The sequence below is a fragment of the Diorhabda sublineata genome, chromosome 7 (assembly GCF_026230105.1).
Source record: "Diorhabda sublineata isolate icDioSubl1.1 chromosome 7, icDioSubl1.1, whole genome shotgun sequence".
Lineage (NCBI taxonomy): Eukaryota > Metazoa > Arthropoda > Insecta > Coleoptera > Chrysomelidae > Diorhabda > Diorhabda sublineata.
In genome coordinates, this window is record NC_079480.1 from 18,518,735 (window position 1) to 18,544,025 (window position 25,291).

The following is a 25,291-nucleotide window of genomic DNA, read 5'->3' on the forward strand; positions in this document are numbered from 1 at the left end:
TAATTGTACATAAACTGCGGCTGTATAAATAGCGGATGAAGCCACTTAAATATTCGTTGTTTGAACATTGTTTCAGTAACAGTTATTTAATAGAAACAATAATAACAGTGCAAGTGGTTATTTATATTTCTGTTTTGATATTGCCTCATCGAGTCGGCGCCAAATCTGTTCAAATAAAAATTAACAATTACGATTATCTTAAAATAACAAAATTTAAACTTTGATCTGTCTCAACGTTTCTAAAACTGAAGTTTTATCATATAAAAACACATTGCTGCCATTTTTATTCAATAACACCACCATTGACGTCATTGAATCTGTAAAATTATTAAGGCTTGTTGTGGACAATTCCTCCTGTTTTGCGCTGAGATCAGTTGAACAAAGAACTGAACTTATCCACCTCTTTAACTCAATTTGAGCGAATATTCAAACTACAAAAGAAAGCGGCTAGATATTTACTCGAACTAAAACGCAGGCAGGGACTTCTTTAAAAAACTAAAAAATCTTTGAATCCGTTTGCCTCGTAAACACGCTTCTCCAATTTCAGAAAGGTCTTTGCACGGCTATCTACTTAGAAACTCGACCTTTACCTATCTAGATACTCCACGTTCAAAATAAGCTAAGGGCTCAATATTTCACAATGCAAAAAAATGCACAATCACTTGCCAATTGAAATCAAATTGATATATATATATATATATATATATATATATATATATATATATATATATATAATCTTTTTCCAGATATATTAGCAATTTTAGAAACAAGTGAAAATTGAACTAGACAAATACCAATTTTTGCAAACGATTTTTGGTTAGTTCGAAGATATTTACTACAGGTTTCATAATCCCATTCTAACTGACACTCTAACTAAAGGTTCCTTAAGATTAAAGCAATTTAGTTGTTGAAGTGACGTGGTCCTATAATCGATTTGTAACGTTTTCTAAAGAAAAGGCTTCTTCAAGGGTTCATAATACTCTATCCCTTTCCAATACGTATCGCTTGAAAAAGAAACAAAATAAAACGTAGAAGTGAGTGTATTCTGTCGCTAACATTCCTTTGAAGAAATTTTGAGGCTTCGATATCAAAACGAACGATGCACCTCAGCTCTAAAACGTAAACTTGATGAATTTTTCGTCTTCGTATGAGCTTGAACTTAACCCCTAGGTCAGTTTAAAATTCGTTTGCAACTAAAGAAGACATTTAAGTGCAACATTTCTGACTTTACCTTTAAATTCAAAATCAAAGATTCATTTAACCAAACTATTATCAAGTAGCGACAATCTTATCTTTGCGTACTGAAAAGTAAACAGCTTGTCCAGGTCAATTACAATATTTAATTTTCAGAATCAGTGAATCATTTGAAAGTATAGATAAACAACAACATTATACAAATATTCCTATATAGAAGCCGTTAGTCAATCGAGAAAATAATGAAAGTAAATAGGGTATTACATATAATTTGAAATATTTTATATAAACAGTAAGGTAGGTACTTCTCGTAGGGTTTCTGGTTCACAGTCAGTAGTTAGTTGTGAGCTGTGCAAGTGTGCGTTGTAATAACGATCAAATTATTTTTAATCAATAGCTCTGTGAAGTGGCAGCGTAGCTTCAAAATCAAACATAAATAAGTCGATTTGCAGATTCCGCAAACGTCCTACTAGAGCCTAGCATAAACAGTTGTAAATAGATAACATCATCTATCAACAGATGCTCAAAAAGTGATTCTAACTGTTCTTAAGCGACTTTGTAGCAGAGGAATGTCCAGAAAAGATGCAATCCATATACTCCTTAAACTACACGATGTCACAATGAGGCGGAATTTTTTGACAAATCAAACTGTAAAATTCCCACTAAATATCCTTCTAAAGCAGCAACATTCATAAGTTTCTATTTGAATAAGATTTATATTTCGAAGAGCATTATACAAAGAAGCAACACATAGAGATTTAAGGAACACAAATAATTACCATAGAATATACTGTAGACGAGATAGCCAAGAAGAATGGCCACATTGTGTTTTGAATCCAATGGAATTGATATGGTTCCAACTAAAAAGACATGCAAGAACTGAAGAACTAATAACACTCTACCTAAAAATTTCTCCTCCGTTGTTGAACTGATTAGGAAAGAATGTTAAAACATTAGCACCGAAAATTGGAGAAATGCCGTAAATCACGTAAAAAGAATTGAAAATCAATATATAGAACATGCATTAGTTTTGGATAGGCTTGTAATTGATGTAAAAAACAGTGATTCTAAAGAAGATGAATGTGTTGTTAGTGATGTAGAATAATTTTTGTGTAGTATGTGTATTATAAATGAAGACCGCGAGGGAAAAATCTGGAATTTCCCAGAAAATTGTCATAGCTATGAAATTAAAAAGTTATTTCCTAGTATCGTTTTACCGTTACAAAATATTTACTGTATTGTATCTATATTATGTAGCACAAACAAGAAAAAATAAAAAAAGGTCTCAATTACTTTTTCTGCTAAAGATTTTTTAGCTCTAAGAGTACCTTTCATCAAAAAGTACTTTATAACTTTTGATCTAGCTTTTAAGTCACAAATAAGACATTGAAGCAACAAAATCCATCTTTGTATTCAATTTTACTGAAATTATCTTCGCTTGTATTAAGTACAACTCTGTACAATTCTTAACTATGGTTTCCTTATCTAAGTTTCACATCTCATTATAGTTTTACAAAGTGAGTACATATGTGATAAAATTTTCGTTCATTGATGACTGGCATTATAGTATAGTCCGAACTAGCTATTAGTCCAACGAGTGTCAAATTTATTTTTTGGAAATTTCACAAAATAAGCACCTATTACTTCTTTATTTGTCTAAAATCGCTGGCCATGACCAATCAGCAGCTCTGAAGGAGAAATTAAAAAAAACAAATGAAAAATGGAATTTTAAATCAATGCTTTATATTATTATTACTCCCATTTGAAACTTCTACTCCTCTTCTGATAATATTCATGGCTATAGTCTATTTCAGAAAGGTATAGACTAATAAAATGGGGAATTTCGTCTAGTCTGGCTCAATTTCAGTGTCGGCTATAGGTGTAGGTCTTGAAATAGTATTGTTTATAATAATAAAATTTCAAGTAATTGCGTAAGAGAATTGAGAAAATATGTTTTCTGGCCTGAAGTGTCAATATCAAAATATTGTGTAAGGATCACTTAGGTAGTATACAATACAAAATTACGTTAAGCGTTTAACAAGTACCGTTTAACCTTCTATTAGTGCCTCTGCCTACTTTCAACCCTATTTCAGATTCGGCTTTCCTTTTACGATTATCCTATCGGCACGCCTTTGGCACACTATTTTCAGTGTTTGTGAATGGATAACAATAGGCTAAACCCGTAAATTGACCCTAACCCGGGTGGTACTTTTGCAGTTTAATCAATGCAAAACTATGAAAGTGGCTTAAATATTCGTTGGGTCACTTTGTGGTCCCTTTGCATACCTAATGAGATTTTATTACTCTATACCTTTCTGAAATAAACTATAGTAGAATAACTTCAAATCACTTCTCCTTTAATCTCAATCTATAGAATTAATTAAGAGTATTTTGAATTTCTTTACAAGAGGTTTTCTACCACACGTTTCGATACATTTATTATCACAGAATAACGCGAAATCAACTATATTTAAGTCCTTTACACTCGATTTATTTTCATCTGAAAACAATTGTTACAGATTTGGCAGCCATTAGACGGCTTCTAGATGCCGAAAATTCCACATCTGGCACGTGTCCAAGTTGCGAGATGCCTTTCGACAAAGGCAAAAAGAGAAGACTAATAGACAATTGCGGCCATGAAAGATGCTATTCCTGTATGTTCACCAATGAGTCATGCCCACTCTGCATGGGCAACGGAGATAGAACGGAAAACGGTAAGACTTTAAAATAAACCTCGAAATTACTGGAAAATTAATTCCACATAAGTTCGTCGAGTAGATAAAGACTACGAATTGTGAATTTGTAAATAGTTGTTGGATTCTTTTAGTTTAATAATAAGTATTATTCACATTTTTTTAGTTCGTTTCGCACATAATCAAATATGATCAATGAATAAACTAAAAAATATTCCCGTACTATAATACAGTGTGAGCCATAAATGTTTCCACTTTTGGAATTGTCATGGAAAACATATTAGATTCTTGCAACTGTATATTTAAATTGAAGAATTTGAATGAAAAATTATTTCTTGATAATAATATAGTTCAAATCGCTACTATCTCGCCCCTGGAATATCTCATAAATAGCCATTAGATTGTCGAAATTCGTTGACATTTAGTGCAGGGAATTTTTTCAATTTTCTTATGTATATTATTTTTGGTTTATTCGCGTAGGAAATCTAATAAAAAGAAATCAGCTGAAGATAGGTATAGGCTACGGGAAGGTCATGCAATAACTTTTACGCGAGATCAATTTGTTTGACAACATTTCTTTAGCCGCAGGTGAATTCTCTTTCCATGTATGACAAGTTGCGCCATCTTTATATACCTAAATTTTATTGTTATAATTCTTAAAATAATGTTATTTTTGGAGAATGTAAATAAAAAAATTAAATTCATAGTAATATATTTTGTATTTTCAGATGGAACGCTGAGACCTAATTTGGGATGTGCCCCATTGAGAGGATCCGTTATTAGTCTCCAAGGAGAAGTACCTTCAAGTCAACTAGAAAAAGCGGAAAAAGTTCAATCGAGGACCAAAGTTAAAACTAACGGTTATTTTAACTTACTTTCGCAAGTTAGTATATAGATGAATCATATTATTTAATTTCGATTAATTGGAAATGTTCTAATTTATGAATTTTAAGCTCATAAAAATGAAATTTGACCCAAATCACTTACGTAATTTTTTTTTGCCACAATTACCCTAGAAAACCCCGAACAACCGAGAGAACGAATAAACAAGGTTAATACAAATAAGTTATCTCGCAGAAAAAGAAGATTTTTACTTATCGAACCACTAAGTAAGTCGTGTGACCCATTTTTTGTTTAAATATCGATTCTAATCATTAATGTAATATACTTCAGAGCAATACAATCATTCCAATGCTTCTATAACTTTTACCTCAAAATAGGCTTCAGTTTCAACAATTTGTCTTACATTTCAGCCGAAGTTACTACTCGCGAACATTTTTTTAAGATTATAATATAATAGGCAGTAATGACTGAGGGGGCTGATCTGGATTATACGGTGCTTGAGGAAGCAATTAGAAGTGTTATTAGTTCAATTTAACTATCGTTGCCATCGACTTGTGACCCAGTGTATTGTCTTGATGAAACAATGGTTTTATCTTTTACATATGACGTCGTTTTTCCTTTTACATATGACGTCGTTTTTCCTTTTTCCTTTTTGCATTCAAATAATTCAACAACTCTATGTGTAGTATTCGTTATTGATTGTATCTTCCATTTGGAGGCAGTCGATGATCAATATTCCATGCTCATCCCAAAATACTGAAACCATAACCTTCTCAGCTGACTGTTGTGCCATTGGACGATTTGGACGTGTAAACATGGCCAAACACTGCTCCGAATCATCAACACGTTGTTGTTTTTGATCGACTGTGAGTAAACGCGGCACCCACTTTGAAAAAAGATTTCTCATGGTCAAGCTCAAGCATAATTGTAAACACACTGTCTTAGGCCTCGGCTATCTCTCGCAATTTTAATTTACGATTAGATATAACAAAATTGTGGACTTTTATTATGTTTTCTGGAATAACCACCTCAAATGGACGTCAAGGACGTTCATCATCATCGGTGTCTGTACGACCACGTTTAAATTCAGCAAATCAATAACAAATGGTTTTTTTAGATGGAATAGAGTCCGGATAACATTTTAAAGTCATTACCGAGCTTGTAAAGTACACACGAAATTGTTTTGAAAATAACAAAATGTCTGTCACTTTTTGCTGACTAATCGAAATGTCATGAAATTTTACTTATAGTTATTTGAAAGTTGGTACTTCATAAACGTCATATAAATTTGAGAAAGGTAGCGCCCTCTGTGTGTCAGTCACACGACTTATTGAGTGGTGTATTATATATAAATAAGACTTTCAAAAGCTTGACCAAAACGATAACTTTCACAAACTTTGTTGCAATTTTATTTCTTCGGCTGTCTTTTGGCAACCATAGGCTCTTTTAATAAAATATGAAGAAACTTAAAGCTGCAAAAAATAAAACTTAAAGAACGATCTTTCCGGATGAATGCATGGAGACACCTTTATAAATGATTGCGGTATTCGTGAATTAAATATTGAATTGATGTTCATATTGAAGCGAGTAAAGGACGCAAGTCTGTCGCTACAGACGACATTGTTCAGGAAGTTGACCAAGCGATATAATTTCTGGAAGTTTCATGATTTGCCCTATACTCTATAATTATTGAACAGTTGCGCTACAGTAAAGTTTGCGCTCGCTAGGTCACAATGATCTTGATTGACAACTACAAAACTCGCCGAATGAATACAGCTTAGAAGTTTCTTAACTGTTGCAATGCTGATAAAGAAGATGTTTTGTAATCCATTATATCAGGTGATGTGACATAAATTCTCCAACAAGACCCACAAAATTCGAACAAACCTTCAACAGACGTGAGTTAATGGCAACTGTTCTTTGGGACCAAAAGGTGTGTTGCTTATGGACTTTATGTAACTCGGAACAAGGATTAATGCGGGTTCATATTGTAAGACTTTGCGACACTAACGAATAGCTACTCAAAAGAAACGATTAACGACAATGCTCGTCCCCACAACGTTCGTGTAATCCAACGACTATATGGGAAATTTCAACATACACCATAAAGTCCAGACCTCTCACCGCGAGTATAATCTTTTCTTTGAAATGAAGCAGTTGCTTGGGAGCGGTGCTTCCAAACTGACTCAAACTCAAAGAAACCATTACAAGTTATTTTCAATCATTGACGCTTACATTGTATGCAAAGTCTTAATCGCCAAGGTGATTATGTAGAGATTTAAGTTTGATTGAACATATTTTCAACCCCACAATTACCTTTTAGTTTACAAAGTTTATAAGTATGAAACCTGGAGTTAAACCAGACCTTATCTATTCATATTTCTAATATTTTCATTCTTATTTGTGTTTCATATAGAGCCGTCATGATTTGTTAACGTCCAGCATAGAAGTAGGCCATCCGGAAAAGTTGCCAAAGACCCGACCTTCCAATTTGCGACATAGGCCGCCAGATCAAAGTATTATGACTCAAAGTTGTCCTACGCCTCCCCAAGCCAGGAAAAAATTTTACCTTGGAGCTAAAGGATTGAAGAGTCCTCTATTAAGTAGGAGTAGACAACAAGACTCAGCGGTATCAGGTAACTTATTTTAGATCTTTTGTTTTAATGAAATATAGTTTTAATTATGTTAATTCTGTTTCACAATATTCCATTACTTGTACAAATCTTGTTAGTCACGAAAAAGTATTTTTCAACATAACATACTTTCAACTTTATTCACTAGATATTGTAAGATGCATAATTTCTAGCTCTAATCAATTGGGTCTAGCTGATAACAACCAGCAATTGTTATCGATTTTAACGATACCTTCATATCGATACTTACCTAATTAAGAATTTTTTTTGTCGTTTCGTAGATTTACAAAAAAGCAACTTTCGTTAGTGATACCTTCTTGTAGAATATAAAAATGAGGAATACGACTCTGCTGTTTTCTTTGTTATAGGACAGGCCTTTGACAGAGTGTGATAGCATGGACTGCTATACAAAATTGAAAGAACCATTTTCCCAAAGTATTACCTACTTATAGAATCTTTTCTACTAATTGCTTAGGCTAGAAAACACAAAAAAAATGAAAAAAATCGATCAATAGACTTTGTATTAGAGGTTACACCACTGGATGTAATCTGGTCATCTAGACATTCTAGATGGTATATTGTCTAGCAATCGAAAGCAAATTAACTCAAGGAATGTAAATAAATATTATCATTGTTGATGAAAGTTTATTATAAAGAAAATTTTCTCGCCATGATCAGTTGAAATGTAATTATCTACTCGCTGCATCGAAGCACCGAGTGTTTGGCCGATCGTGTAATTGGGCCTTTACAGTCCTTCGAGTAAAAATTAAATAAAACATCCTTATCCAGTGTAAATCGCATTTCAGTATTCTTATTCAATAGCAATACCTCGTATTTCGTCATAAAAGCAAATTTTAATTTATATTCATTACAAATATTTTTGTCTTGTACTTATTGATAATTTCTATAGCTGGAATGACATCATCGACGACGTCAACAGAAGGAAAACATTGGCCCAGCGTGATTTTAGGAAAAATACGTTCGCTGTGGAATGCGGGCTCCAAAAGTGCCAATACAGGCCTTAATCAACTTTTAAGAGGCAGGAATTAGCTTGCTTGTGTTTTTGTTTTGTTTGTAGCATGCTTTTTGCCAGATTATTGTACACAGTATTATATTATTTAGCACTATTTTCAGTTATTTTTTCTTAATTTTATTCTAAGTACTTATAATTACATCATTTGTCAATAACTATCTCCAAATTTGATGTATTCAATTTGTACGATCCGTTGTTGTGGATCTTCAATTTTGATATCTCCCACGAAAAAAGTTAATCTTTCGAACAATTTACCCTAAAATATTGCTTGAAATTAGGTTTTAATTGATAAGATACAAATATAGTGAAAGTACAAAATAAGCAGTACCCCACATCTGAGTTTGTAATCCAAAATATTGAGCCCTCAACTAATTCTGAACGTGGAGTAGGTAGGTAAAAGTCATGCTCCACGTCCCTAAAGGTATAGCAACGACTTTTTTGAAATTGGAGAAGTGTGCTTACGAATTAGGCAAATGTACTTTTGTAGTTGTAAATACGCTCAAATTGAGTCGCATCACACGTATCCCAGAAAGGATGCGACTCAATAAGACTTTTAAGGAGGTGGATAAGTTCAGTTCTTCGTTCAACTGATCTCAGCGCAAAACAGGAGGAGCTTAATTTTCAAGAAATTGTTCACAACAAGCCCTAAACTTAACTAAAACTTTGGTATCATTCATAGTTAACTCGATTTTTGAACAAAATTTTGAATAATAAGAAGCTATAAAATTTATATATTAATCACTTTTAGTCACAAAGAACAATAAATATCTCCATATAAAAAAATAACACAAAGAAGCTTCAAAAATGAATATTTTATTGTTAATCTGTGTAAGTAGGAAGTTTCTCGCATTAGACACCAAATGTACCTAACCATAATTTTTCTCATTACTTTGTCTTTGATAACGTTATTTAAAATTCATCACATATTGGTTATAAAGAGCTTTTGTTCTTCTGAACACGAAATTATTGTTGAACTGATCTAATTGAGCTTAAGTACTTCAAGGGAAATTCTGTAATCAGCAACCATATTAGAAATGAGCTCTTTATAATTTGTAGCTTTTTATTGCCAAGGAAGCTATGAAAAACCACCATTCCACTATCACTATTCTTCATACTTTGAAGTTCAAAGCACAATTTTATGCAATGATAATTTTATTTGAGAAGAGAAGAGAAGGTTCACTCACATTCTTGAGCAAATTCCACAGGTTGTTTTGCTTCAAGTTTAAGATGATTCAAGTAAGAATTTGTAGCATCAGCTACCATTAGACATTTGTGAAAGCGGTAACTGTAGATCTGGATACTGAATCTTTTTGGATCTTTTGCCAACCTGAAGCTTGCCTGGCTTGATTTAACAAAACTAGCAATTAGCAGTAGCACAAAAAAATCAATTTTATCTACTATTGACGTAGTCCGAATGCACTATGGTCTTCACTTTTTTTTGAATTTTGAATAATTATAGTTGAAAAAATTATTTTTCATTCTAATCTCTTTGTTTAACAATTTTCTTGATTATATATACATGGAAATTTTTTATTTTTGTTTTTGCTTTCTGAAAATAGCTAAGTAACTGAATTTTCATAGGATTTTTATTAACTTTCTTATATATTTTAATGTTCTTTGTGATAATTTATAAAATAATAAAATAACATGTACAAAATTGACGTTTCGGTCTTTATCAAAAAATTACTTCTTTTAATTAAAAATTAAAATTAATCTTAATTGAAAATTATTGCATTAGTAATGCATTTCTTCGTATAAAACTTACGAATTAGAATCAAAGTGATATTGCATTAAAAATAATTTTATTTTTTCTGTTAAATAGAAGATCTGAACTAAGCAGAAAAAAATTAAAAATTAAAAATTAAAAACAATCCAATGAACATTACTTTTGTATAATTGAAGTAATTATAAGTACTTTAATTTTATACTAATTAGAGCTATCAACACTAATTTCATTATTCGAACCCCTCAGAAAATTGTTTATAATTTAGTATTAAAAAAGAAGCAGATAACTGAAATATGACATAAAAATAGCATTTTAAAGTTTCATAATTTATATTTATTAATTTATTTTATTAAAGTGATGAGTATATATCTAATAACTTGTATTTATACCGAAAGAAAATGAGGATTCCGTCGTATCAACCATATCAATAATACGAGAAACCCAAACTCTAAAGACCCGAAAGTACATAGTAAAGTCCATATATATATATATATATATATATATATATATATATATATATATATATATATATATATATATATATATCAGTCACTTAGAACAATTTCCTCTACTTATTTATTGTTTTATTGGTCATTTTCTAATGATTCTCATCCCCAGCGAAACAACTTTTTATTGTTGAAAATGATGAACAAAAGTCACCGTTAACTGCCTCCATTTTGTTTTGAATTTGTATTGGTGGTAATTTCTCTTTAGTCAAAAATTTATAACAGCTCTACAATGTGTGATTATTTCAAAACAACTTGACTAAGGCGTCGTTCGAGTTTACTGTGATTAAATGATTCAAAGCAGCGAGTTGAAACTTTATGTAAAGCTTTTTGAGATTTGTTACTAACGCGTGCATAAATATTTTTGCGAACGCACTCTATTTACTATATGAGGCTTAAAACTCATACACCGCCGTACATAAGTAAGTAAAAATGTTATTCCACTGCTCCCGAGCTTATTATATACGTTCAATGCCCACACTTCATGGTATTTCTATGTTAATTTACTCTTAAACTATTTTTTCAATATTTCTAACTTGATTACGTTATATGTTATTATCCATGGCAATGAGCTTCAACTTAACTCAATAACAGATTTTTCTGCTAATTATTAGTACAAGTTCCTCCCTCACTTGAAACGTGAGTAACTTGAAAACTATAAGAAATTCGAAAAAAACTGCCGTAACGAAAAATGTAGAGTACGAAATTTTCTACAAATAAGTATCCTAAGTATTTCTTTCTAACTTCTAACCTCAAAGTTTTCTCTTTAAAATGTCTTTATATACTCAAAAATATTTTGAATCGCGAATAACTCGTAAAAATGTGCAGCACAAAATTCTCTACAGATTGGTCTATAACCTCAAAATTTTCACCGTAAAATGGGTTCATATACTCAAAAATATTTTGAATTTGAATACACAACATTCTGTACAAAAAAGGTTTACATTTTTCCTAGCCTCAAAATTTCCATTAAAAAATGGGTTTGAACGCTCAAAAATATTTTGAATCGCGAATAACTCGAAAACTATGAGGGTTTGTAAACAAAGTACTAGGACAAAAAATGTGGAGTATAACATTCGGTACAAAAAAGGTTTCACTTTTTTCCTAACCTTAAAATTTCCATTAAACGCTCCATTGAACGCTCAAAAATATTTTGAATCGCGAATAACTTGAAAACTGCATAGAATACGAAAAAAAGTGCCGGAGCCAAAACTGTAGAGCACAAAATGAGTACCCATATTTTTGTGAAAGAGGAGCTATTAAGAAGTCTGTGAATATGGAAATAATAATAAACCGAGGATTAAGATAGTGTCGAAAATTATACTAACTAACCCGAATAGAAGATAGAGATCTTAACCATCATGATGCATTTTTTAAAAACGAAGTTGTTTCCCAAGAATTAGAGCAGTCTCAATGTGCGCCTGGAACAAATTGAGTTGAATTAGCACTAGCGGAAATCCGGCGAGATTTACATAGAAATAGTGATTCCAACGAAAAAATTACTGAAGACCTTTTTTGTAGAAAATTTTCTGCTCTACATTTTTTGTTCGAACATATTTTTTCGAATTCCCCTTAGCTTTCGAGTTATGCGCGTTATAAGTTCCAAATATTTGAAAACCCGATAAAAGTTGCTAGGCTTATTCAGTTACCGAAAACCTCTGAGAATCTAGAAAATTAGTAGCGCCCAATTTAATTTCGGACTTAATCCTATTTTACCTGTACTATTTCCAGAGATTATTATCGATCTGAAGGTAGTAAATCAGGACGAACTATGCTTTGAATAATTATTCAAGGTATATCATTTCTAAAATCTATTTAAACATCCACTTATCTTAATAATAACTAAATATTTTGCTTCTTTTTCAATAATAAAAATATTAATTATCTAACCAAACAGCGGCTTCCAAATAATTCAAATGCACTGTTAATATTAGTTTATTACGTTATTTATATACGGAAAATGAGTAGTTGGTTTGCATCGAACAATTTTTTTGAATAAAATAATTAAATGCGTCTACTTGACAAATTTCATTTGGGAACCTCTGATATACATAAAACAATAACTGGTATTTGTTGATAATTATTTTCTTTTCCATATTTTAGACGACGAAACATCGAATCCGAAACCTGTTTTAAAAAAAACCTCCGAAAACGACATGTACATGCGTCTTGGGCTACTCCTTGGTGACTCCGCCAGACGATCGAAGAAAACTCAAGAAGCTAACCATGAATCGTGTTCGTCATTAGCTAGTTATGAGGCTTCAACGATGCTATCTGCAAATACAAGTCCGGTATCAACTTTAACCGGAAGCAGCGAAGACCAGCATAGGACGAATCCAAGTTCAGATAGTGTCGCTTCTTTGATGTCTCTTTCTTTATCTGGACAAAGCACCAGCTCGAGTCCTCTTAGTAGACGACATAGTGTAACTCGTAAGTAAAATATACTATATAAGTAGACACATTATCATTAAATAAAATAAAAACTTTTCGGAAACCATGATTGGGTTAAACCGATCATGATCTGAATATTCGGAAATTAACCTGAATAACGTTCATAGTTGTTCGAGGCACGAATACGATTTCCGTGGCACCGGGATTTGACTATATTATTTTGTAAATCAACCCAAAATAAGTCGAAAATGAAGAATAAAATTTTTCGATACCTCGCTTCGTTTTCGAGATATCGATACTTGAGATTGGAAAAATTTATTTTTATTTAATATTTGTATATATCAACCTAACCTAACCTTCTCCTGGTGATCTTTGAGTGTAAAAAGTTCAAAAATCGTGAATTTTTATAGCCGAAATCGTCAAAAAAAATTTTCTTCGCGTGAGTTTTATTTTTTTTTCTTATGGGAGTCTTCACCCCCTCGTCCCCACGGGGGCCTCGCCCCTCGACCCCACCAGGTCTACCGGACCCTGGTCTGCCCAAAAGCTACAGACCGCGACGAACGGGTGAGTATAGAGAGGGGAGATTGGGGGCAGATAAATTTGGAGCGGGTAGATTTGGAACGATTTTTTGCACTCATTTTTCTTATTCGGTTGATTTTGTCTTTAAAAATAGATTATATGATGCAAATTAATTGCAATGAAAAACATCAAATTATTCATGTATTTATAGTATGTTAAGTTATCAAAAATGGCTTATTTTGTTATAAAAATCTGTTTTTTTCAGTATAATTTTGGAGTATCAGGGTAAATAATATAAAAATTAAATAAAAAATCTTTTGTTTTTGAATTACAAGATTCATATTGAATTTGAAGTGATAAAATATTCATTTGAAACGAAATATTGTACACCATCTGTTCAATAATGCGAATTTTGAACTAACGTTTGATTATAACTTTAAGTATCGATATCTCGAAAACGAAGTGAGATATCAAAAAATTGTGGACCGGTGGGTAAATGCGATTAGCTAACGGGTTGATGCCAACCAACTAGTGGAAGATAGTTCCGAGATGTGAAGATTAATTAACATAGGGTGAATGATTAGTTTTATACTTAATTAACCCAAAATTCTAGATTATACATGGTATCCCACGACGAGTTAAAACTATATGTATATGGCAAAATACTTTAAGTAAAATTATGAAAATTTCTACGTTTGGGTTTTCGGGTAGGGTCTTACTAACTAAAATATTTTCAAAGATGGCCGACTTTCGATTCTACCGGGAGTCGACTGTAACTTTGTTATTTAAAATAGAATTTGCATACTTTTTGAGTTATTGATTTTTTTGTAAAAAATTTGACCGTTTTAAATTATTTTTTTAAGTAGATACCCTTAAAGATATGAAAATGGTTTCTATTCGATTGCTTTTAGCATGGTCAGACGTATTCGAATCTATGTTGAAAAATTTTTCATTTTATACAAGGTGTGTATAAAAGCTGTTGAAATTTTAACTTTATAAATATCAAATTTCTTTATTTTTCAAATAGAACCACCCGGTTTTTTCTATTTTAATGCATTCACTAGTGAAAATTAAAGCAAATTTATGTATACTTTCCTATACCTAAACCTCACCGTTATCCAAATATTAAATGTTTTCTTTTTTTTTTGGAGATGTAAGGTATGTTCATTGGAACATTTCCTGTCATGTTTTTTCAAACATTTATACCAAATACTTAACAAGAACTAATTATTTAATAGAAAAGGATATAAAAAATCAGATACTGTAAAAGGTCGCGTGGTTGAAACAACGATCCATCGTATTGTTTCGCCCTTATTTTGGACATGGTTGTATGTTATACTTGTCATATTGATATAGATGTATGAATTATTGTAAATCGTAACATATACAGTGGGTTCATGAAAAACGCATGAATTTCTTATTAACTAACCAAAAAATATCAGAAACAGGTCGTTTTTTCATTCTAATTTACATCGTAAACCTTCGCGTTATGACCTTATTTTTTATATAGAAATCTGCATCTTTATGATGTAATAACTTTGATTTTAATTCTTTCATAGCTTCTCAACCTCATCTCAATGAAAGTGTCCGATATCGAAAACCAGGAGCTAGAATAACAAAAGCGGAAATATCAAAAATTTCAGCCGATCCTAGGATACGGTTAAGGCAGTACGGTCCTCCGCAACTAACATTCAAACCATTATTTTTTGAAGTACCACTTCAAGAACCAGATCCGTTGTTCATCGGACGTCACTGGTTAATAAAAGAAATAGAAGATGTCATAAGTAAGTTTCATTATTTTCATACGAAAATCTTTATTCATATTTACATTTTTTTTTCTATTACTTTCATAAGTATTATTAGTCTAGTCTAAAAGTTCAAATCGATGTTAATTCTAAATAATACCTTTAAAAAACAGTGTTTGCTGTTTCGCTTGAAGCTCGTAAAATATAAATATTTTTTGATTTGCAATATGTAAAATTTAAATTGACCAATATATAATTTGCCTTGTAGGCAGATTGCCCTGTGCCAATTTCCTATCCTATCTTTTAATATCTTTAATATGTTTTAAAATCTTTTAATTTCTGAATATTGGCAGGATTTGTTTTATAAACCATGTTTTTAAGGGATCCCAAAGGAAATAATCTAAAGCATTCATGTCGGGTGATCGCGGAGGCCATTCGATACAACCAATGCATCTTCTGGGAAACACATTATTTAGGTATTGCATCAACACCACGCATAGTGAGATGGGATGCCATCTCGTTGTAGCCAAATATTGACGCGACGAATGTTTGCGAAATATCAAGTTCCCTGGATATTTGTCTAGTTCTAAAGTGTGGATCGTCTAACAGGACACAAACATCTAAAGATTTGTTTTCAGTTAATGCAGTTTTTTTACGCCCTGATTTGGATATATTTTTGTACTGAACAAGTTTATTTAAACTTCTTCACATTTTCTTAACAGTTGATATTGTTATGGAATTTCGGTTAGGATATAAATTATTAAAGATATTACACGTTTCTTCTTGACTTGTACGCCTATCACCATATTCTAATATAATTAAAATATTAATTCGTTCTTCTCCAGATAAAAGATCCATTTTGGCTTCTAATAAACTTCAGCAATAATAATTTATTAAAACGTCCAATTTGTTATTATAGCAGTCAAAGACACATAATATATTGTGTATCATTTAGTATATTTAAGCTTAAAATTCAACTTCATCATTTTCAAATCCAACAATAATAAAAATATGTAAACCATATATACCCTGTATTAAAATGAGATGATTTTATAAAATTGAAATTTCTTTTCAAACTATAAGATATTATATATGATAGTACAGTCCTGCACAATGCCCTTCCACTAATTAGTCATAAATTTACGACTTTTGGGTCTTATCGAATTTTATAAAAGTTTTGGTAGTGAAGGCGCTGTCCTATAAGCCCGTTTCACCTAGTTGACTAATTTCAAGTTTGTTACAATTCATTATAAATTTAATTAAAAATCCATTATTTTGTTTTCAGATTCTTCCAGTCCCGGTGTTTTACTCACAGGCAATGCCGGAAGCGGTAAAACAGCTCTAATCCTCCAATTGGTCGAGTACAGTTGCTTCGGACGAAGAAAAGAATCCCATCATCATTCCGATAGATCTCGTAGTCCCCAAAGTATCTACTACCAAATAGATTTAATTTCCGAAAAAATAAAACAGCTCTCTAACAGTATCGTAGCTTATCACTTCTGTCAAGCCGACAATAACAATACTTGCTCCGTACCTGATTTTATTCATTCTTTAGCAGCTCAATTATGCCAAGCTCCTAAACTAGCTTCCTATCGGGATCATCTAGTGAACGAATCAGACCTTCAAAGTATTTTGGCTTTAAGAGAATGTATAGCGAACCCAGATGTAGCATTCACCAGAGGTATTCTCGAACCTCTAGCTTGTTTGAGGAGATTGGGGAAAATAGATAACCAAAACTTTGTGATACTCATAGACGCCCTTTGCGAAGCTGAATATCATCGACCTGATCACGGTGATACCATAACAACATTCCTGTTAAAACATATCTCGAGTTTCCCTTCGTGGTTGAAAGTCATCACTACAGTTAGAAGTCAATTGGAAGAAGTCACCAAACAGTTGCCATTCACAAGAATATCCTTGGATAATATACAATCTAACGATAACATCCAAAAAGATATAATTGGATATATAAACTTTAGAGTCCAGAATAATCAAGCCATACAAAGTAATTTGACAGCGACAAATAGCGGTAAAACTGAGAATTCTTCCGTTTGTCAAAGTAAATTCGCTCAACATCTCCTTAACGCCAGTCAAGGATCTTTCTTATTCGTAAAACTGACTTTAGATCTGTTAGAAAAAGGACAATTGGTTGTTAAATCGTCCGGGTATAAAGTCCTACCTGTTAACTTAGCTGAAATATATTTATTACATTTCAATTTGAGATTTCCTACTATAAGATCTTTCGAAAAAGTTACTCATATTCTTAGCGTTTGCTTAGCGGCTCTATACCCTTTAACCATTTTGGAAATATATTATTCAGTTAATGCTCTCACGATCGATAATTTTTTGCCCTGGAACGAATTCCTGCAGAGATTCAAATTGTTGTCTGGATTTTTGGTGAAAAGATTGGACAATACTTATATGTTTTTCCATTCGTCGTTCAGAGAGTGGTTGATAAGAAGAGATGAAAATGATGCTATGAAATTTTTATGCGATCTAAGAACTGGACATGCTGGAATTTCTTTCAGGTAAATCTATTTTTTGCGCAATTTTTTTCAATGTTAACTAATATGTTGTTGAACATACTTTATCAAAGTGAAACTTGAAACATGAAAAAATAATTCTTACTGTTCTTCGTTATCAAAAGAGAAATATTGGATAGCAAAGTTGAAACAAGACCAGCATCGCAATGGCCGACTAAATGAGGTAACGACTCTAGAAATGTTGAAGAAAATCTACAAAGAGTTGTTTCATAACCATGGATAAAACGTGGATCCATCACTTCAAACCAGAAACAAAAGAACAACAATCAAACAATGGAGTGACAAGGAAGAACCGTCTCCAGAGATGGCAAAGACCGTTCCATCTACAGAGGTCGGTTTTTTTGGAATGCGCGTGGAATAAGTTTTATTAACTATTTTGTAAAAAGGAAAAACTACCAACGGCGAGTATTATGCGAACTTATTGCTACGTTTGAGCGAAAAAGTCAATCAAAAATGGTCGCACTTGGCTTGTTTCATCAAGACAATGCACCAGCTAACATATCCGTTATTGGAATGACCAAAATTAATGAATTAAAGTTTGAATTGCCACCTCATCCACCCAGACTTGAAAAAATGGCTACGTGGTCAAAGATTTTTCAACAATGAAGAGGTTATATCGGCACTTAATGGCTATTTTGAGGAGATTGACGATTCTTATTATTAAAAAAGTATCGATCTTATTGCACATCACAAGGAGATTACGTTGAAAAATAAATATATTTTTTTTTTCTTTGTTGGCCATCCTATTAAACCTGAATCCTATCGTCCCATATTGAACGCTTACTCAAGGACAGATTGTTAGAATTCTCCATTGACCGTCATACAATTTGCAAATTTCCGATTGGGATTCAAGATCCATATACACTGAACCAAACGCCATCACCAATCTCCATGTGACAGTCCAAGCAATTATCCTAAAAACTAAGCAGACACTTTTTTCATGGATGTTCCACAAGGCTCCATATTAGCCGCCCTTCATATATCATTTCTACGTTTGATAGTCCAGCATTTCAACACTTATCGCTTCGATTTTAAGCAACAACATCCAGAGCTTAAGTTTTTTTACCACGTAATTTCTGTTTGATGCTGTAGAAGTACTCTTGAGATCCAAAAACACGTCAATTTATGTTGGAAGGGGCAAGCATTATGGCTTATTTAAACTTACTGGAAAAGCCACCCCCTCACCGCTAGCTCTACTTTTTATTAAAGTTTGACATTGTCAACTAGAATTTGTAGTCACTATTGATAGTGTAATTTGATACATTATTTATTTTGTTTCTCTGAAATGGTTTACTCTTTGCAAGAAAGAATTGAAATTGTAGGTTTATACTACCAAAATAATAATTGTGCAAGAGCTGCTGCTAGAATATTTAACGAATTACATGACGGAAGACATGCAACTCATAAGTAGACGGAGCTCCCCCACACTATGCTATGCCTGTCCCACAATTTTTAAACGAAACATTCCCCACTCGTTGGATAGGTAGAAGGGGGCAGATGATGGAGTGGCCACCTAGGTCACCGGATTTAACACCCCTAGACACCCTAGACAGAATCTCTGGATGATTTACGAGAGAGGATAGAAAATGAATGTCGACAATTAAATCCAGCCGTATTAAGCAATGTCAGAGAGGCATTTCAAAATAGATTATACCATTGTATGGAAGTGAATGGTACTCATTTTGAACACTTATTGTAACTTCATAATAAATAGCACAGTTAAAAAGATTAAAGAGTTTGAACTGTTGTACAACCCATTTTAGTACAGGCAAATAAGGTGAAAGTAAATAATGAGTAAAATTTGTGCTCTTAAAAGAAAAATTGTTTATCTCATAAACTAACCACTTTAACCTACAAGTATTATACATTTTTGAAATCAGCTCAAAGAGGAGTATCCAAATTTTACATAAAAAATATGAAAAGTAATTTAAAAAAATAAAGGGGATGCTGCTAGGGGTGAGGGGGTGGCTTTTCCAGTAAGTTTAAATAAGCCATAATGCTTGCCCCTTCCAATATAAATTGACGTGTTTTTGGATTTTTTCTAAATACCAATATTACAAAAGTTATTAAAGGTGGATACTTTTATCTGAAAAGCACTGTATACAAAACAATAACAAAACCAACAGTGAGCTACGTAGGCGAAGGATACTAGGCGGTAAAAAGAAGGGAGATTTATGGCTGAGGAGTACGAATAATGAAATAAGGAATCTATTTGGAGAAGCAGAAATCGGTAAAATAATCCAGATTTTAGAGTAACAAAAAAAGTGATGAACATAGAACAAGGCCTGACAAGGAAAAAAGAAAGACCAAGAAAAAGATGGCACGCAGAGGCGATGGAGGACTTACGAGAGAGAGAGCGAGATGAATTCAGGACTGGAAAACGAAAGCAAAAAAGAAGAAAAGAGTGGAACCACTTCCATGCTATGGGCCTAAAAGGCCTGTGTGAAGCACACATCCAAATCCCAGCCAAGCAGCAAAAAATTTTTGCTATATCAGGGACACTCCTAAAACAAATAATATCCCTCATAAAAATATTTCTATTTTCTCCAATGAAGTGTTGTTTGTAGTAAATAGGTTAACTAAACTGTAAAAGACGCTAGCTCCCTTAGGAGCAAATTTTATATTAGGGTAAATAGTTTATATCGACATAAAATTCATCTTGTACCTGTAATTTGCTTTTACTGAACTCTGAAGTCTTTGTTAAATATTATTCATATTATACCAAAGTATTGATGTTACAGATTATCCCGAGTACAAGCACCGTTGGATCCAGAAAAAACTTTGGAATTGGGTCATCACATTCTGAAAGCTCACGTTTATCGAAACATGTCGATGAACACTTTAACTTCTAGAGATTTGCAAGCAAAATGGGTTGCTGATAGCTCAGAAAATGTTTCAGAAGCCGTATGTCATTTAAGAAATATGTACTGTCCGAACGTAAAAGTGTCCAGATTAATGCTACTAGCCGGTGCTTCTCCTAATCACGTAACCGATCTCTTGGGCAATGCGCCAGTTTTGTGTGTATACGCAAATGAAGGTAAAAACTTTTTATTTTAATATTTCATGTGTTAACTGAAAAATATTGAAAGGTTATTAAATTGGTTGTTATTCTTCTTTCCTCTGTACCTTGAGATTTACTTCTAAGTGATTATTGAATATTCTGCGGCATTAAGAGAGGTTTTTCATTATTAAATGCATCATACAGTCAACTAGTTGGACAAGCTTGATGATGTATGGAAACAACTTCATGACACAAGCTAAGACACACATAGATGTTTAACCAATCAACTGCCCAGTTTAAAGATGCGCAAAATATGACTAGTAACTAATCTCTTAAACAGAAACGATCGTTTAAGTCGCCATCTCCGTATAATATGCATGACGGACTATTCGGAATGCCGCTACAGACCACATCATCTGTGAACACCCAGCAATCACACGTGCTAGCTTCCAACACTTGAGAAAGTCTCACACTTAACATCAAAATATTTACATACGCTAAGGTGCCTGTTAAGCTTCTGGAAAGACATCAATCTTTGTTAGTTTTAAGAAGGTCTATTTTCGTAACTCCCATGAACATTTTCTTTATCAGCAGAAACATCCAGGTTCTTTCTTTGCTTTTAGTAACAGCTGGTCTTTAGGTATTCTACCAACTGCTTCCAAAAGGCCCTTCCATTAAGCAAATATGTGCTGAGAAGGGTTATTAGTTTACTCATTGGACATGTAAGGGGAACCGCCTAATACCTCCTCTGATAATGCGAGGCTGTTCATAAACAAAAGCTACGGTACTCACATGCAAATTTTTCGAAGCCAGAAGAGGGAAACCGCATAGCCCCCAGACAAAGTCGCTGCTGATGAATCAATAGATCAAAGCGTGGGAGAATATAGGAACATTTTCATTTAGCTTTGTCTCTTTTAAATAAAAAATATTTTAGTTTTCTATCCACTAAAGCAATGTTAAAACGAAAAATGAAATATTTCTGTATATTAAATTTTCCAGGTATCCTTCCAATGGTGTCATTGCTTCTCGAATTCGGAGCCGATGTGGAACTCGTCAACAGTCAAGGATGCACAGCTCTATCTCTCGCTTCCGCTAGAGGCCATTGCGACGTGGTGCGTCAGTTAATAGCAGCTGGAGCTTCTCCGGGTCACGCAGATACCGGTGGATATAGCCCTTTAGTACATGCTGCTAGAAACGGATTTCTCAACGTTGTAGGTTATCTGCTAGCTTGTGATTGGATTCCTAAAAACGAAGACGACGTTCAAATAGCCATAGCGGCGCAACAGGCTCTAATAGCTGCCGCAGGACAAGGTCACAGCGAAGTAGTTGAATATCTGCTGGATATGGCCGAGGTTAATATTGACATTCCGGATAATATTACAGGTAAATTATTTTTGAATTACTTTTTATAAAAACTTAGTTAACACTGTCCGCGCCGTGTCATTGCGCAAGTAAAATTTTTAACGAAATTAAATAATATACGAATGCTGACAAATAAAAAGTAGACTGAAGGCTAGAATGGACAAAATCCTTGTTATATAAAAGAATTTGATTTTTTTATTCACTATAGTTGCCTTCGAGCACGATACAACGATTATAGCAACCGTACCTTTTTTTAGTACGATTTTTCTTGGCGCAAAATTTTTGTTCATAGAACATCCTCTTGAAGTTTGAGAACAAGACAGGGCTAAAACTGACAATATCAAGATTATGGAAAGGTGGTGAGAATACTTCAAAGAGCTCCGGAATAGTGAAGACGAAAGTGAGAAAAAAAGGAGACAAAAACGGACAAAATAGAATAAGATACAAATGGCAATAATTGAAGCCAAAAAGGATAAGGTACCAGATCACGATAATGTGATACATGATATGATAAAAACATTATCGGAAAGGGCTATGATGTATTTAGAAAATATCATAATGAAACCAGGAACTCCCGGAGACTGGGAAATAAATTGACACAAGACGCGATATTTATACTGAGACAAACCCCGAAGAAAGCAATAGGAGAAAAGAGTAATTTACGCCTGTGTTTCATCAATTTTGAAAAAGTCTTCGACAAAATAAATAGAACTTATTAGAATGGAGAGGTATAAACCAAAACTTAATTAAAATCATTAATAGCAACAACAAAAAATAGGTAATAACGCAATCCATATAAAATAGCAATTGTGATATTCCAATGAGTTTTAAAGAGGAAAGGCTTCACAAAAAAAAATTATGAAGCTGTAGATGTGCCTATTGATTTCGTTGAAAGTAGATTCAAGATTTACGGCACTCACTGAATATCTCAACAATTTTGAATTCTTGTACGACTAAATAATTTAAAATCTTTGCCAAATATTGCTTCTGAATCACTAGTACTTTAAGATGGAGAGAGCAAAGACAAATCTTATGAGCTTTAGAAAGAACTACAACTTTTAGTGCCTAATCTAACAAACTCCATTAATAATCGGCGGTAAATCTATAAAAGAAATAAAAACTAGCTTATCAAACATATATGTTAGATATTTGCAGAGGACGGAGAAACCTAAAATCAAAATCTCGAATTGTATAACCAAACAAGAAAAAAATACGATATGAACATAAACATAGATATAACCGAGACGATGAACATAGCTCAGAAAGACAGTCACATGACATCAAAAAAGAAAATAGACAAACGAAATATATCGGGAAAGAAAATCAACTAAGATGATCGAACATGCGAAAATGATAAAGGACGAAAGGATTGCAGGACGAATACTGAAGCCAGAACAGTAAGAGCGAGAAACAGAGGAAGACCTGGATGGACGAAATCAACAAAGCGACTGAGAACAAAGGGAACAAACTACATGAGGTACTACCAAAAATAAAAGACCTAAAGAAATGGAAAGAATTTTGGAAGGAATACTAGATGAAAAAAGAAACTCAACTCAACATAGACGTAAGGATTAAAGAAGTAAATGAGAAGAGCTAGTAAACCACTTAAATTTTAGGGCTATCTGAAAATAATATGGATTTCATACTAGTACTACTAGTTTAGTAGCACCATCTATGTGTTAGCGTACGAACTTACCAGCATAAAATTAATTATTTGTTTAAATACTTTTCAACTTTCTCGTGACTTAAGTTAAATTATTATTGGTGTGGGTTAGGAAAAAAGAAAAGACAGTTTAAATAGAACCTATTTTCTCAAATTACAAAGAAATAGAATAAATATGGTTGAAATCGAAATTATTTTCTCAAATTACGTTATTCGATTTTCTATTTTATATGTTGTCGTAATTTTAGGTGAAACTGCATTAACTGTAGCTGCTTTGAATGGTTGCCATGGTGTTTGTTCCGTGTTGATAAACCGAGGTGCCAACGTTTGTATGACGAACAAGAAAGAATTAGCGCCGTTGCTGTTAGCTGTTAAAGAAGGACATTGGGCCGTAGCCGAAAGACTGATACAGAATCATGCTGCTATCGAACAGTGTGATTCGAATGGAAAATCGCCATTGATGATAGCATCTTCCGAAGGTCATTTAGGAATTATCGAACTTTTAATCGATAGAGGTAAATTGCAAATCAATTAATATTCTTTTGAAGCAGTGAATCCCAAACTGGTTCATATGCATCCTCGGGGAACCACGAACGACTCGACTGGGATCCACATAAATTTCCATTATTACATTTCATCACATTTGATAGATTTTTTCCCATTATCAGAATTGCTTAATTAAATTATAAAAAATATGTAATATATTCCTTTTTCCAAATTTAAGGTGCTGATTTAAACAAAGAAGATAAAGAAGGCATAACTCCATTGGGATGGGCGTGCTTGAGAGGTAAAGTTCAAGTAGCTCAATGCCTCTTAGAAAGAGGTGCTTTCATCAATCATACTGATAAATCCGGCAGGATACCTTTGGATTTAGCAGCTTTCCATGGAAACCAAATATTAGTTCAATATTTAATCGATAGAGGTGCTACAATAGAACATGTGGACATGAACGGTATGAGGCCGTTGGACAGAGCAATAGGATGTAGAAACGTACAAGTTATACACTGTTTTTTGAAAAAGGGAGCAAAACTGGGACCTGCTACGTGGAGTATGGCCCACGGGAAACCGGATATTTTGTAAGATTGAAATAATTGAAAAAATTTCGTGTCACCAATTATTTTTTATTTTAGATTGATATTGCTTAATAAATTACTGGAAGACGGTAATATACTATATAGGAAGAGTCGACTGAAGGAAGCTGCTCACCGTTACCAATATGCTCTTAAAAAATTCCCTATAGAAGACCAAGATGAACACAACAAAACCTTCAAACAATTGAAAATCAATTTCCTATTAAACTTTTCCAGATGTAAAAGGAAATTGGGGGTATGTACATTTCACATTTCGCGCTTCAGAGCTTTTTTTCCAGTCTTTGCTACTTCATTCATTTGTAGTGTCTTTTTTTCTTTCATTCTCTTTCCTATGCTATTGGATCCAGC

General features: G+C 33.0%; 1 protein-coding gene across 4 annotated transcripts in view; it reads left to right on the top strand.

Annotated features, from left to right (window-relative positions):
• The window catches only part of LOC130446659 (protein TANC2), a 146,006-nt gene that overhangs the window by 115,569 nt on the left and 5,146 nt on the right, over window positions 1-25,291 (top strand). For 2 of the 4 annotated variants that reach the window (XM_056783031.1, XM_056783033.1), the window contains exons 3-14: window positions 3,714-3,908; window positions 4,616-4,770; window positions 7,147-7,366; window positions 8,274-8,402; window positions 12,732-13,058; window positions 15,098-15,322; window positions 16,569-17,811; window positions 20,568-20,863; window positions 21,827-22,210; window positions 24,101-24,367; window positions 24,577-24,928; window positions 24,983-25,178. In XM_056783031.1, coding sequence (XP_056639009.1) covers window positions 3,714-3,908; window positions 4,616-4,770; window positions 7,147-7,366; window positions 8,274-8,402; window positions 12,732-13,058; window positions 15,098-15,322; window positions 16,569-17,811; window positions 20,568-20,863; window positions 21,827-22,210; window positions 24,101-24,367; window positions 24,577-24,928; window positions 24,983-25,178 — 3,989 coding nt within the window. The remainder of the gene's footprint in view (window positions 1-3,713; window positions 3,909-4,615; window positions 4,771-7,146; window positions 7,367-8,273; window positions 8,403-12,731; window positions 13,059-15,097; window positions 15,323-16,568; window positions 17,812-20,567; window positions 20,864-21,826; window positions 22,211-24,100; window positions 24,368-24,576; window positions 24,929-24,982; window positions 25,179-25,291) is intronic. The other 2 variants (XM_056783032.1, XM_056783034.1) reach the window with 1 other exon arrangement.